This window comes from Arachis stenosperma, chromosome 9 (assembly GCF_014773155.1).
Source record: "Arachis stenosperma cultivar V10309 chromosome 9, arast.V10309.gnm1.PFL2, whole genome shotgun sequence".
Classification (NCBI taxonomy): domain Eukaryota; kingdom Viridiplantae; phylum Streptophyta; class Magnoliopsida; order Fabales; family Fabaceae; genus Arachis; species Arachis stenosperma.
Window position 1 is genome coordinate 21,713,308 of NC_080385.1, and position 14,087 is coordinate 21,727,394.

The following is a 14,087-nucleotide window of genomic DNA, read 5'->3' on the forward strand; positions in this document are numbered from 1 at the left end:
AATACAATACAAAAATTTAATTCAATTTTTTTCTTTATCTCTCAATCACATTCTCTTCTAAAAGTAGCCTTACATTTTATTTTGGACTACAAAACTCAATAATCTTGTTTCTTTGAAGAGTCATAATCAATGGTGCTAAAACAAGTAAAATTATAATTGGGCTCTGCTACAATTGAAAGCCCACATAGCAAATACCCGAATTGTTGAACAGTTGCACACTATACTATTGTCGCTTCGACATTCACTTATTCCTCTTCATAGTCTTCTCTCTCCTCCTCTCTTCCCGTCTGTCACCGCACGAACAGTACAGTCGCTTTCTCTCTCCGACCCTGCGAGACCGAGCGATCCAATTCCTCCGCACCACCATGTTCTGCCGAGCATCTACCCTCCTCCGCCACCCACTGATGGGCGCTACATCCCGCCGATTCTCGACGGATCTGCCGGCGGCGGCCGTAGAAGATTCGAGCTTCGTGGAGGCATGGAAGAAAGTGAGCCCAAACGTGGATCCACCAAAGACTCCATTGGCTTACATGAAGCCTCGCCCAGCCACTCCTTCTTCCCTTCCTTCCAAGCTCACTGTCAACTTCGTCCTCCCTTACGCTTCCGAACTCTCCGCTAAAGAGGTCAGTTATACGTTCTTTGTTCCTCTTTTCGCCTGCATTTCTTCTTCTGTGCATTGATTTTCTGTTAGGGTTTTTCTTTGTATCTGTTTACGTGTTGCACCAGTTAATATATTATAGAATTATAGAATTCCCCCGGCGCGCCCAGCAAAAACAAGAAGTTTTTAATCTCAATTGTAATCATCTGTATTCCGCTTCTGATTATAGGTCAGGGAAAGATACATAAGGAATTAATGATGAGTGATGCTGTTGTAATTTTCGCAAGTTTTCGCGTAATATGTTTTATTTTTTCAAATGGTCCAACACATGTTGTTAGTGAACTTTTGCTTTAATTGGATTAGGTTCTGCATATTCTTCTATGACTGCTTAATGATCCGCTGAAGTTCTCTTTTGCATGGTCATTTTGTGTAGTGTAGCTTTCCTTATTCTCCTTCTCTTTATATTTTTCATTTTTTATGTCTTAATGAATTTCTTATCCTATTTGAAAAAGTTGATTTACAATCAAATGCTCGATTTTTTTTTTTGGGGGGTCTGGCTTTTCCTTTTATAAGGTTTAATTATTCTTATGTTAAATTTAGTCTGCTTGTTTCAGTTAATTGTGTATTGAAATGGAATGTGGTTGTTTTCTAGTGTATTCAGGGCATTTGTTTCTTTCTGCCTGGGATTTAGTCCGACTCTTTGGAGCCTAATAAGCTTTATTGGTCATTTCCATAACATATGTTGTTTTACTTAACCTTTCAAAACTTAAGGGTAGATTTTGTCGCGTTGCCATTGGACCAGCTATACCATATTGTATGGAATGGAATGTTGGACAGCAAAGGGGAACATGAACATAAGTTCAGCGTCACCAAAATGAGGATGTTTCAATAGATAAGCGGTTGTACGTGTATGGACAGAATAAGAAATGGGGATTGCGAGAGAAAGTTGCACACATTGTTGAAAAGATGGTATACTCTCTTAGTGGTTTGTTGGACATGTGGGGAAAAGGCCAGTAGAACGTTGAAGGGTGGGTCAGGTGAAAAATAGACAAGTGGTTAGAGACGGAGGAACATCTTAAAAGACATTGCATGAAGTGATAAAATGAGATGTCTATAATATATTATATGGTGCAATGTCATTGTTTGATCTATTAGTCGATCTCACCTGGTGGAATAAGGCTTTGTTGTTGTTTGGCAGTTATTAACAAATAACCTACAATTTTGTTGAATCTTCATATAGCTTGAATAGTGTCAAAATGAGCAATGGGCCAGTGTTTATGATTGGAAGCAATATGTGATGTCTATATTCATGTAGCGTACCCCATGAGGTGGGAAAACCCATTAGCCTTGGTTGCTGTCATTCACCTTCGTCTTTCTAGAATTTTCAGGGGCTCCTGCTCATGTGCTTTTCTTGAAACCTCATGTAAGACCTAGGCACTAGGCATATAATATAATAGTTTAAAGGATGCAACTATAGATGCTTTTGCTAAGTACAATGTTGGTATTTGGTAACTGGTATCGAGTATGATGTGTTGCTGTCTTATTGCCCACTTTGATAAAGAAAGGCAGCATCATTGCGTAATCAAGCCAGAGATATTTCAAGGATTTCCTATAGCTTCCTAACTCCTTTTTTATCTCTTTTTATTTTTCTGATAAAATATTTGAAATAGAGGAATCTAGAAAAGGTGTCTTAACAGAATTTTATAGTGCTTAACATCAGAACATGGACAGCTTTCCAATAATAAACTAATAATCATTCAACATTTCAAACAATTAACCATGCCATCTTTGTCCTTTAAATTTTTCACTATCACAAAATGATTGATATTATATTTTACTGCTTTTTCTTCTCATCAACCTCTTCTAGAGATCAAGTCATGAAAGTCCTCCCATGCCAAAATCATGATTTAGTTGCCCAACTTCCATCCTTTGCAAATGTAGTTATTTTGTTCATCTACAATATTATTAATTATATCGTGACTGGTTGCCAACCATCTACATTATTGTTGAAAATCATGCATATCTGACTTTGCTCTCGTGATTTGAACAATTATTAGTAAATCATTTTTTGCTTAGTTATCATAAGTTGTCAAAAGAGTGGCTGGTTTTATAAAAATGTAACTAGTAGAACATTCTATAAAAGCCCTGACTTAAGGCATTTATTAACATCCCTTTCAATCAAGCAGTTATTTGATGTTTTATTCTTGTCACCTCAATTTTGTGGTTGTCCTTGTAAAACTGTAATCCTTTTTAGATAAAGTGACAATCTTTGTTAATGTAGTTATTTTATAGATGTTCAGGAGTCAGTAACTCAGACCAATGCAACTAAACATGCTAGTAGTTATGCATTTTGGCTCAGGTAAATTGAAAATGACCTATCTAAATTAAATTATAGCCGTAACCTAGCATTTTCGTCTGGTTGGTGTTGTTTGCTGTTGCTGTTAAGAAAGCCAGCCATGCTTAAATTAATTTGCTAATATTGGAGAATGAAATACCATTTACTAGTTTCTCTTGACACTGGTAAACTATCTATATTTTTCTTTGATTTCAGGCTATGCAGTGTCAATATTTTAGAAAAACAAAGTATTGTAATAGACAGAAAAATTAGTATTTGTAATTTTAAGTTGCTAGCATTTATTTTCTCTCCAAGTGCATGTATTGAACGACTTTATGCTCTTAAAGGGATGCTAGGGACATATCTTGAAGAGAAACAAGATGAGATAAGAGAACTAGTAAAAATACAAATAGCAAGAGAAATATACTGAATCTTACCCTATCTTACTCACCACGCATTGTCCTCTTGCTTCTATTTATTTGAATTCACTTGGTAATAAACTAATGTTACATCTATTGGACAGAATATCTTCATAAATGTTTGAAAATATATTATAGTCTTACTACCACGTCATGACACGGTAGTGATGTTATTAGAAGTGGGTAACTTCCAACATTTGTTGCAATTTACTTATCTAGATTGACACCTTGGACTCTCTCATTTTTATTCTTGTTCTTTAAGCTCACTAGCCATCAATTCCATCATAGTTGGGGCTGAAGATGTCTATAAAAAACTCAATAAATAAAATCCTTGATTCTTCTTCCTTTGAAAATGTCATATTTAATCTTAACCTGTTAATTAAGAGCGGAATCCATGCGTAGGTTGACATGGTCATAGTACCTGCAACAACCGGGCAAATGGGTGTTCTCCCTGGACACGTTGCAACAATTGCAGAGTTGAAACCTGGTGTCCTATCCGTTCACGAAGGCAATGATGTGACCAAGTACTTTGTCAGCAGTGGCTTTGCCTTCATCCATGCGAATTCTGTTGCTGATATAATAGCTGTTGAAGCTGTACCAGTAGATCGAATTGATGCAAACTTAGTCCAGAAGGGACTTCAAGATTTCACTCAGAAGCTGAATTCGGCCACAACTGATTTGGAGAAAGCTGAAGCTCAGATTGGAGTTGATGTCCATAGTGCTCTCAACTCGGCTCTTACAGGCTGAGTACTGCAGTATTTTTGTTTTATTTATTTTTTTAATTTGTTTATTCCCCACCCACATCTGGCCTGGTGGCAGGTCATTGAGTTATCTATTCGCTAAACAACATTTTGATGTTGTGTTTCACTATGGAAAGTGAATTGATAAAATAAAAGTTTCAAGAGCTGCCATCTAGCCAGAGAAAGTTAACCAAGGCCTTAAAATTAATCCTTTATTATTGTTGGCAGCATGAGTTGACACGACACTGTAAGCAAAATCTTTGCTGTATGGTGAATACTGAATAGTTTTGCATGCTTCATTTTGCTTGTGCAGATGCATAAAATGTCAACGAATGCATCGAATTCCTTTGATTTTATGTTCAGATAATGTAAAGAAGTGAGATAATTTGCACCTGGATGAGATCCAAACTTGTTGGCTGCGAATGTTGGCATATTTCTAAATTATGTGTATTTATCTACCCCTACGGTCCAACCCCAAAAAGAACAAAGCATAGTTTCTTGTATTTGTGAAGAAGAGTTAAATAGAGTACGCCATTACGGTTTACCTCTAGGAACTAGGATGGTTTCATATGCCGACGGCCATAATAAAATAAAATAATCAATCTTGTTATATTGGTCTATTGGATAACAAATTTTTTTAAAAATGCCAAATATACTCGTACAATAATTACTCGAGGGCTTTTTTTGGTATTCATATATGATGGGAAATGAAACAGATAAAAAAGACGAGAACCATGGATCACAATAAATGGAAAATTGGAGTAATTCTAATCATCTGGAAAATAGGAAAATTGGTTGCATTAAGTCATTAAGTAAAGTTGGATAATAATAGCCGATTTTACTGATTTGTTGACAATTTAACAAAACCGATTTTTTCAAATTCTTGTTATGATATTTCATTATTTCTTTGAGTTCAATTATGTAACCAATGTTTTTTCACTTAATGTCAGTTAATTTTTTTTTGAAATGATCTTTTATTCTAAATTTTAAATCTTAAATTTAAAATCTAAATTCTAAGTCATAAATCTATGAAATAAAAGCGTCAAAATTAATTTATGTTAATGTTCAATAATTTTTTAATAGAATGTTCATATTATCTCAAAAATAATAATATCAAAAGCTATTTTGTCATTTTGTTTGTTAAGGATGGCATTGTTGTTCGTATAAATAGACAAAAATCTCATTGTAACTGCATCTGAATCCTACATTTTCTAACAATTGGGCCCTGCCAGAACCAAAAGCCCACAATATCAAATAATGATTAGCCCTTTTTGAACAGAAAGCCCATATTATGACCCAAATAGATGCACGCTATACACCATTGTCGCTTCGACATTCACTTGTTCATCTTCTCTCTCTTCCTCTCTTCCCGTCTGTCACCGCACGAACAGTACAGTCGCTTTCTCTCTCCGACCCTGCGAGACCGAGCGATCCAATTCCTCCGCACCACCATGTTCCGCCGAGCAACTACCCTCCTCCGCCGCCCACTGATGGGCGCTACATCCCGCCGATTCTCGACGGATCTGCCGGCGGCGGCCGTAGAAGATTCGAGCTTCGTGGAGGCATGGAAGAAAGTCAGCCCAAACGTGGATCCACCAAAGACTCCATTGGCTTACATGAAGCCTCGCCCAGCCACTCCTTCTTCCCTTCCTTCCAAGCTCACTGTCAACTTCGTCCTCCCTTACGCTTCCGAACTCTCCGCTAAAGAGGTCACTGATACCTTCTTTCTTCCTCTTTTCACATGCGTTTCCTTTTGTGTGCATTGATTTTCTGTTAGGGTTCCTTTTGTCTTTGTTTATACGACTATTTTGTTTCTCGTGGCACTTTGCAGATGATGCACCAATTAATATGGAATAGGGTTATAGATTATATATTCCCCTCCCTCCAATTCCTCTCATTTCAATTGCAATCATCTGTGTTCCGCTCGAACCGGATTATAGGTCAGGAAAGATACCTAAGGAATTATTGATGACTGATGCTGTTGTAATTTTCCCCAATTTTCACGTAATATTTATCGTTCAAATCGTCCAACCAATGTTGTAAGTGAACTTTTGCTTTAGTTAGATTAGGTTCTGAATATTCTTCTATGACTGCCTAATGATCCGCTAAATTCTTCTTTAGATGGTCATTTTCTGTTCTTCTGTCTTGGTGATTTCTTCTCCTGTTTGAAAGAGTTCATTTACATTTATTGTTCTTGTTTTCAATTAGTTGTGTATTGAAATGGAATGTGGTTTTTTCCTTCACTATATTTTTTTCCTCTGCCTGGCGGATTTAATCTGTATCATAGCTGAATTGGTTATTTCCGGAAGATAAATTGTTTTATCTACGTGTTTGGCAGTCATCAACAAAAAACCTACGATTTTGTTGAATCATCATATACATGGTTCGACGATTTGATTGAGTTAAGGCCATATTGTTTCCCATAAGCTTGAGTAGTTTCAAAATGAGCAATGGACCATTGTTTATGATAGGAAGCAATGACGTGATGTCTTTATATTCATGTAGTGTGCCCCATGAAGTGGGAAAATACTGTAGCCTTGGTTTCTGTCATTCACCTTCTAGGATCTTCATGGATCCCGTTTCGCATGCTTTTCTTGAAACTTTTCATTTAACATCTGACCTAGGCACTAGGCATATAACATGGTTTCAAGGTTGCAAGCAAGTATAGATGTTTTTTGCTATGTACAGCATTGTTATTTGTTAAATTTGGACCTGGTAACTGCCATAGAGCATGATGTGTTGCTGTTTTATTGCCCACTTTGATTTTAAAAACAAAAAGCTGCATCATTGCGCAATCAAGCCAGAGATATTTCTAGCATTCCAAATAGCTTCCCATCTCCCTTTTTATCCCCTTTTTTTCCTGATAAAACGTTAGAAATAGAGGAATGTAGCAAAAACATCAGAAAATGGATAGCTTTCCATTAATAAACTAATAATCATTCCATATTTCAAACGGTTAGCCTGCCATCTTTGATTTTTCCATCATCTCGAAATTGTTGATTTTATAATTTATTGCTTTTTCTTCTTATCAGCTTCTTTTAGGGATTGAGTCGTGAAAGTTGTACCGTGTAGAAATCATGATTCAGTTGCCTAATATCCATTCTTTGCAAATGTAATTGTTTTGTATATCTATAATATTATTAATTATTTCGTGACTGATTTCGAACCATCTAAATTATTGTTGAAAATCTTGCTTATCTGACTCTCCACTCATGATTTGAACAATTATTATTACACTCTTTTTTTTGTTGTTGGATAAATTGTGAAAAGAGTGGCTGATTGGCTATTTTATAAAAAATGTAACTAGTAAAACATTATACAAAACCCCTTCCTTCAAGCAGTTGTTTGATGTTGTATTTTGTTAACTCAATTTTGTGGTTGTCCCTGTTGTAAACTTTTAATCCTCAATTTAGTTATTTTAAAGATGTTCTGGAGTCTGTAACTCAGCCTGATGCAACTAAACATGTGAGTAGTTGATGCATTGTAATGGAAGCTTGACATTTTTGTCTGGTTTGTGTTGTTTGCTGTTGCTGTTAAGACAGCGGGTCTTGCTTAAATTATTTGCTAGTATTTGGAAATGAAATATCGTATACTAGTTTCTTTTGACACTGGTAAACTCTATGTTTTGGTTTGATTAGGTGACTACAAAAGTGTACTTGCAGTAGTGTTGATATTTTGGAAAAATAAAATACTGTCATAAACAGAAGCATTAGTATTGGTAATTTTAAGTTGCTAGCATTTATTTATTTGCTCTCCAAGCGCATGTATTGAAGAACTTTATGCACTTGGAGGGAATGCTAGGCACAGATCTTGAAGAGAAACAAGATGGGATAAGAGAACCATACTTTTCAAAAGACAAATAACAAGAGCAATATACTGTACCTTGGCCTATTTTACTTCCCAGTGCCCACACATTATCTCTTGCTTTTTCTTATTGAATTCACTTGGTATTAAACTAGTCTTCCATCTATTGTACTTAATATTTCTACAAATGTGTGAAAATATATTACGGTCTTACCCCCACATCATGAAATAGTATTGATGGTTATTAGAAGCGGGTAACTTGCAACATTTGTTGCAATATTTGTTGCAATTTAGTTGTCTAGATTGACACCATGGATTCTCTCATTTTTATTGCTAGCCATCAGTTCCATCATTTTTGGGGATGCAGATTTCTAGGGGGAAAGAATAATAATAAATAAAATTCTTGATTCTTCCTCCTTGGAAATGTCGTAATTTTATCTTAACTAGTCAATTAAGAGTGGAATCCATGTGTAGGTTGACATGGTAATAGTACCTGCAACAACTGGGCAAATGGGTGTTCTCCCTGGACACGTTGCAACGATTGCAGAGTTGAAACCTGGTGTCCTATCCGTTCATGAAGGCAATGATGTGACCAAGTACTTTGTCAGCAGTGGCTTTGCCTTCATCCATGCAAATTCGGTTGCTGATATAATAGCTGTTGAAGCTGTACCAGTAGATCGAATTGATGCAAACTTAGTCCAGAAGGGACTTCAAGAGTTCACTCAGAAGCTGAACTCTGCGACAACTGATTTGGAGAAAGCTGAAGCTCAGATTGGAGTTGATGTGCATAGCGCTCTCAACTCAGCTCTTACAGGCTAAGTATTGTAGTTGATGTTACCTTTTATGAGTTTATTTGCACCCTCTAGCATGGCCTCGTGTCATCGATTTGTGTCTTTGTATTCAAAGTGACTGCAGATCATTTTGACCTTGTATTTCTCGGAAGAAAGTGATTTGATAAAATAATTTTTCCAAAAGCTACCATCTAGCTAAGGATTGAGCAAGACCCTTGAAACTTGAAAGAAAGCTTAATAATTGTTGTTGATATAAGGGCAACATGAGCCGGTTCCACAGACCACAGGGTGTGCCTTTGCTGGTTATTTTATAGCTTGATGCGTGTCTGCTGATAGAGATCATATACTAATCAGGTTTTCTTTTTCGGACATTAAAGTACTAATTGATTGTGTTAATTCCTTTATTTTTTTCAATACCCATCGTATAAATGGTCTCTGTAAACATGATACATGATAGAATCCAATGGCATCGTTTGATCCATGTAGCTGATCTCACCTAGTGGGATAAAGTTTTGTTGTTGTTGTATAAGGTGTGTTGATACTGGTTACACTTATAACCATTACTTGTTAGATTACGGAATTAGATATTATCAGCCTGAACTTTTAGGGGTCCAAATTAGGGTCCCTCATATTTAAGGCCGAGGGCCAAGGGTATTATTAGTGGTATGGGTCCAACGTTAATAGCGGTAGGTTTGGAGTGGATGATTTTCTATTGACAATCTGATCTAATTTCCGGGAGCTTCGAATTAGATATTCAGTGCAAAAATATAGATACAATTTATACAACCTTTCAATATGTAATATGAAAAAGAAGATTGGAAAATCATCGCAATATGAGTTCATCATCACATGCTAGTGGATATGGAAATGGAGGAATCAATATGTCTTCTCCCACCCATTTACAAGACCAATGAATGCCACGAATATCATAAGGACTTTGACCAGTAGATACAAGCTCATCGAAAACACCATTTGACAATGGACAGCAAACTACAACCCAGAGGCCGGATTTCATGGAAAACCCCTCCCCAAAGATCGGTGAAATTGAATACAGATGGGTCAGTAAGAAAGATGAAGGTTAGTGCAGGCTATGGAGGAATTTTAAGAACATGGGCAGGAGAATGGATAGGGGGTTTTGTAGCAATGCTGGGAATTTGTGAAGTAACTTGGGCATAGCTGTGGGGAGTTTTACCTGTCACCAAATGGCATGGGACTTGGAAACGAGGAGGCTCATTGTTGAGATGGACTCCATTGAGGCATAATGAAGGAATCAGCAGGGGCCAAATAAAACACAATACATAACCCCAACTTGAGGAATATTAATGAGATGAAGAATAGACCTTGGGAGGTGAAATTCCACCATGTTTTCGGGGAAGGAAACAAATGTGCACCCTGGCTAGTAAAGGAAAGCTTCAACCACCATAATGGGTTTAAATTCTTACACTCCACCCTTAGAACTAGAATCCTTGATTATATGCCCCCCTTTAGATAATTGACTTGCCATTTCTCTTTTTAACCATAGGTCCCCTTCAGATAATTCTTACACTGCCATTTCTCTTTCTTACGATTTCAAAGTTACAGTGCATGCAAAAGAAAAAAGTATAATAAAGAAGCTCAAGCTTTTCAAATTGTTCAAAGCATTCCTCAGTATCAAGATCAATTGGCAGTGAAGTGCATCAAAACAAATTTTGTGCAAAACTCAATGCTTCAACAATTTTTGGTCTCACTTTACGAGTGTGGCCGATATGAGATTCCCTTCCCCACCTTCCCTTCCCTCTTTTCTGTCCCCTCTTCCCTTCTCTGAACTGAACCAACGTGAATTGAATCCCTTTTTCCTTATTCAACATTTTGTTTTTTTTTAAATTAGGAGTATTTTTGGAATAAAAATTTAAAATTTGGTAAAAATAACGATTTTAAAATAAACTGACCTTTGGAACTATTTTGTAGCGAAAAAAAGTCGGTGATGAAATAAATTTTCCACCTCTATATTAGGGTTTAGGGACCAAAATCGTACTTCACCCTTAAAATTACTAAAAAATGCTAGTCCTAAAGTTTCTGCTCCAAAAATCAGCACATAAAGGCTGTAAATAGCCTTACTCCATTCCTAGCTTCCCTCCGTTTAAAAATCAGAGTCCCGCACATTGCTTTCAAGTTTTTTGGTAGATCCTTTTCCATTTTCGGTTATTACGGTCCTTAATCCTTATTATGTTAAATGTAGGTACATATGTAAGATATTTTTATGTTTGAATAAGTTGAAATAAGTTATCTAGTTAGTGAATTTCAGTTAAATTAATATCTTTACCATTGTTAGTAAATACTAGGAGTCCAAATCAAGTTGGGTTGGTCTAGTGGTTAGTTTACTAGTCTGCTTAAGCAAGTGTCGGGGGTTCGAATTGCTTACTAATGATATCGTATATAATTTTTTTTGTGTAAACACAGGTGCAGTCGACTTCACGTGAAGTTGATAACTGATAGTCGTTAGATTATTTGACTGATTTGACTAAATTTTCTACTAACCGCTCTCAACTATCAACTTCACACATGAGTTTTTACCAAAATTTTTATGTCATATATAAAATATTTTGTGTGAAAATTATACATGTAACGTTTTAATAGGCAAATGAATTTGGCATGCGGCACGTTAATGAATTCATGTAACTATGTCCGAGAAATGTAACAAAGTTTCAGCCACTATCTATGTGAAGTATCTTTATACTTCCTATACGTTCTTATTTAACATTACGAAAAATTAAGAGATTAAAAAAAAAAAACAAAAAAGCAAAAGTAATAAAACAAGAAGAATGGCCAAAATTTCTTGTTTGTTCACTCTTTTCTCTGTTACCCAACTCTTTCATTACAAATCAGAATCTCCATCGAGATCGATCGTTCCTCTCTTGTGAAATTTTAATTCTGCAAGAGTTGGAATCTTAACAATATTTAGTTTTGATTAGGCCACAGCAACTGTGCCTGTTCTTAAAGTGTTGTCGGATGTAGAATTCTGGTTAGTGGTCTCAGATTTTCTAACACCCCTTTTTGAAGAAGAAAGCTTCAACGTTTTCTCTTTTGCTTCATCAATCTCTATCTGTTCCTGCCTGCACTCTTTGCTACAGAACGGAGTGTTCCCTCTGCAAAAATTCAAAAATCAAAATCATAAGAAATCTTAACCAAAAAACACTTCAAATATAATTCATTAACAACACCATGTCTAATCAAGAAGAAATAGGAAAAAGAATTCTATTCTAAAAGTACTCAATCAAAGAATTACTGTAAAGATCTAAAATCTTTAGCTTCAAAATTGAGCTAACCTATACATAAAGATGTCTCTGTTTTGGCCAAGAGGTTTTTTGCATAGAAAACAAGCTTGAAGGAAATATGGCTGCTCATAGTGATGTTCACATCCAGCATAATAGAAGATGTTAGATCTTGGAGAAGAAGAAGAAGAAGATGGTGATGATAAGGGAGAAGCCATAGATATGTGGAGAAGACTCAAAAGAAAAGAGTTTGGAAAAAGCAGGGAAGGAAAAGAAAGAAAAAATGGGAATTATATAATGATTGTTTAGAAGAGAGGAGTTGGACTTGATTGTGATATGAGGTGGTGTGGACCACAAAACACACTCACACACACATGTTCTTCATCAATCATTAGGTTTTAATATTAATTTTATTTTTTTAATATAGGAAAGGGTTAACCACCAATTATACCCCCGGATTTTGCAAACGCTGACAATAATGCCCTTCACTTTCATTATCGACAAAAACATCGTTGGATAATTTAAAAATGTGCACGAAATGCCCGTCCGGAAAGTCATGCTTTCTCCGATGATGGAAGTGTGTGATGTGGCAAACGGAGAAGCTTGTGTGGCAAATGCAGAGGCTTGTGTGGCAAACGGAAAGCTTAGCTGGATCCTTTCCCAAATTTCATAATTCAATAACCCTAATCCCCAATTGCAAAATGAGAAGTGATGCATCTGAAGAGCCGTGTAACCATGGATGCAGCAGGTATGAAGCGAAGGTCTGCGTCAATGGTAGAAGGCGGCAACGATAGGTGCGAAGAGTCTGGTATGAAGAAGTACGACGGTATGTGTCGCTGTTCTCTTGCTGTTATTGCTCTGAGATCGAAGACGAATGCTAACCCAGGGAGGTGGTTCTTTCGGTGCCCACTATGGAAGGTAAGCATGACTGGGTTTTGTCCTCCAATGGGTCTTTGTTATTATTCCTGTTTTAATATGTGTTTCGCATGTTATGATTGATCTGTTCTTCATGGGTTTTCAATTTTTGTTATTGACAGAATAAAAACCAGGATTGCAAATATTTTCAATGGATTGATGAGTTGGAAGAGCAAGACATGGTTGAAGAGGAGGAATGTTCTTGGAACAACAAACCCATGCTATCTTCAGGTGGAAAACTCAAACAGAAGAGCACTAGGAAGCTTTCCGAATCAGTGCAGTATGAGGACATTGACCCCATGGTGCTACCTGTTCTTACAAAAGAATTGAAGGAGAAATTGAGGAGGATTGAAATTCTTCTAACCATGTTGTGCATTGGGGTTGCAATTGGTGTCTTCATCGATTTCTTTGCTCTGTTTAAGAACTGAGTTGGAGTAATGTTAAATAGTGGATGAAGAGTAAATGTGAATAATTAGTGTGTATTTTGATAACTGTGAATGTGCCAAATTTGGTTGAAATAGGGAATAACAACTCTTGTATTTTGTTTTCATGGAACCTGATTTGTATTAACAGTGTACCAAATTATTGGACTATAAATTTGATGAGAACCTGTATGTGTTGTTTTTTGCAAAGTGCAGTAAAACCAAATAGAGTACTTGCAGCACAAACTTGGTAATTAACATTTATATGTACTAGTAAATTTGATCACATTGACCATAACAGGTTACATAACATTTATAGCAATCCCCAAAAAGTAAATAAACATTTCTTGTAATTCAAGCATAACCTGTGATCAAGTGACAATCACACTGAAAACAACCTAAACAAGACAACAGAGTTCAATAACTCTGAGAACAAAAGGCACTAAACAGAGTCAAACACAAGGCTAGTTCAATAACTCTGAAAACAACTTAAACAAGTCAGCCAAAAAGCTAATTAACACTCAAAATAAAGGTTTCCTAAATCAGTTTTACAATGTCAACAGACCACATAACAAGACATTCATCATGGCTTCTTCTTTGGTTTTTGAGAAGGCTTTGAAGGTGCAGATGTGGGCATAAACTCCATGAATCTCTTTGTGGTACCCTTGCTTGCTGCATTCATTGTTTGGTGAGAAACCAATGAGGGAGCACTAGAGCTAGAATTTGGCACAGGCACTTGGGCTGAAGTATTGGGCTTCACAGGAATATTGGGCCTTCCAGCCACATTGGGCCTGACTTGTGGTGGTCTACAA

General features: G+C 36.4%; 4 protein-coding genes across 4 annotated transcripts; 3 read left to right on the top strand and 1 right to left on the bottom strand.

Annotated features, from left to right (window-relative positions):
• Positions 1-236: 236 nt before the first annotated feature.
• On the top strand, positions 237-4,533 carry LOC130947503 (ATP synthase subunit delta', mitochondrial-like). Its single transcript, XM_057876203.1, has 2 exons — positions 237-623; positions 3,755-4,533. The coding sequence occupies exons 1-2, from the start codon at positions 366-368 to the stop codon at positions 4,097-4,099; spliced, it is 603 nt and encodes a 200-aa protein (XP_057732186.1). The 5' UTR covers positions 237-365; the 3' UTR covers positions 4,100-4,533.
• Positions 4,534-5,423: 890 nt separating this feature from the next.
• Positions 5,424-8,971, top strand: LOC130950740 (ATP synthase subunit delta', mitochondrial-like). The gene is made up of 2 exons (XM_057879309.1): positions 5,424-5,801; positions 8,371-8,971. Exons 1-2 carry the CDS (start codon positions 5,544-5,546, stop codon positions 8,713-8,715), a joined length of 603 nt encoding a protein of 200 aa, XP_057735292.1. The 5' UTR covers positions 5,424-5,543; the 3' UTR covers positions 8,716-8,971.
• Positions 8,972-11,392: 2,421 nt separating this feature from the next.
• Positions 11,393-12,199, bottom strand: LOC130951369 (FCS-Like Zinc finger 3). Its single transcript, XM_057880019.1, has 2 exons — positions 11,993-12,199; positions 11,393-11,812 (listed from the first exon to the last, which is right to left on the bottom strand). The coding sequence occupies exons 1-2, from the start codon at positions 12,154-12,156 to the stop codon at positions 11,635-11,637; spliced, it is 342 nt and encodes a 113-aa protein (XP_057736002.1). The 5' UTR covers positions 12,157-12,199; the 3' UTR covers positions 11,393-11,634.
• A 474-nt stretch (positions 12,200-12,673) lies between these two features.
• LOC130949228 (uncharacterized protein At4g04775-like) lies at positions 12,674-13,281 on the top strand. Its single transcript, XM_057878007.1, has 2 exons — positions 12,674-12,856; positions 12,976-13,281. The coding sequence occupies exons 1-2, from the start codon at positions 12,674-12,676 to the stop codon at positions 13,279-13,281; spliced, it is 489 nt and encodes a 162-aa protein (XP_057733990.1).
• Positions 13,282-14,087: the final 806 nt, after the last annotated feature.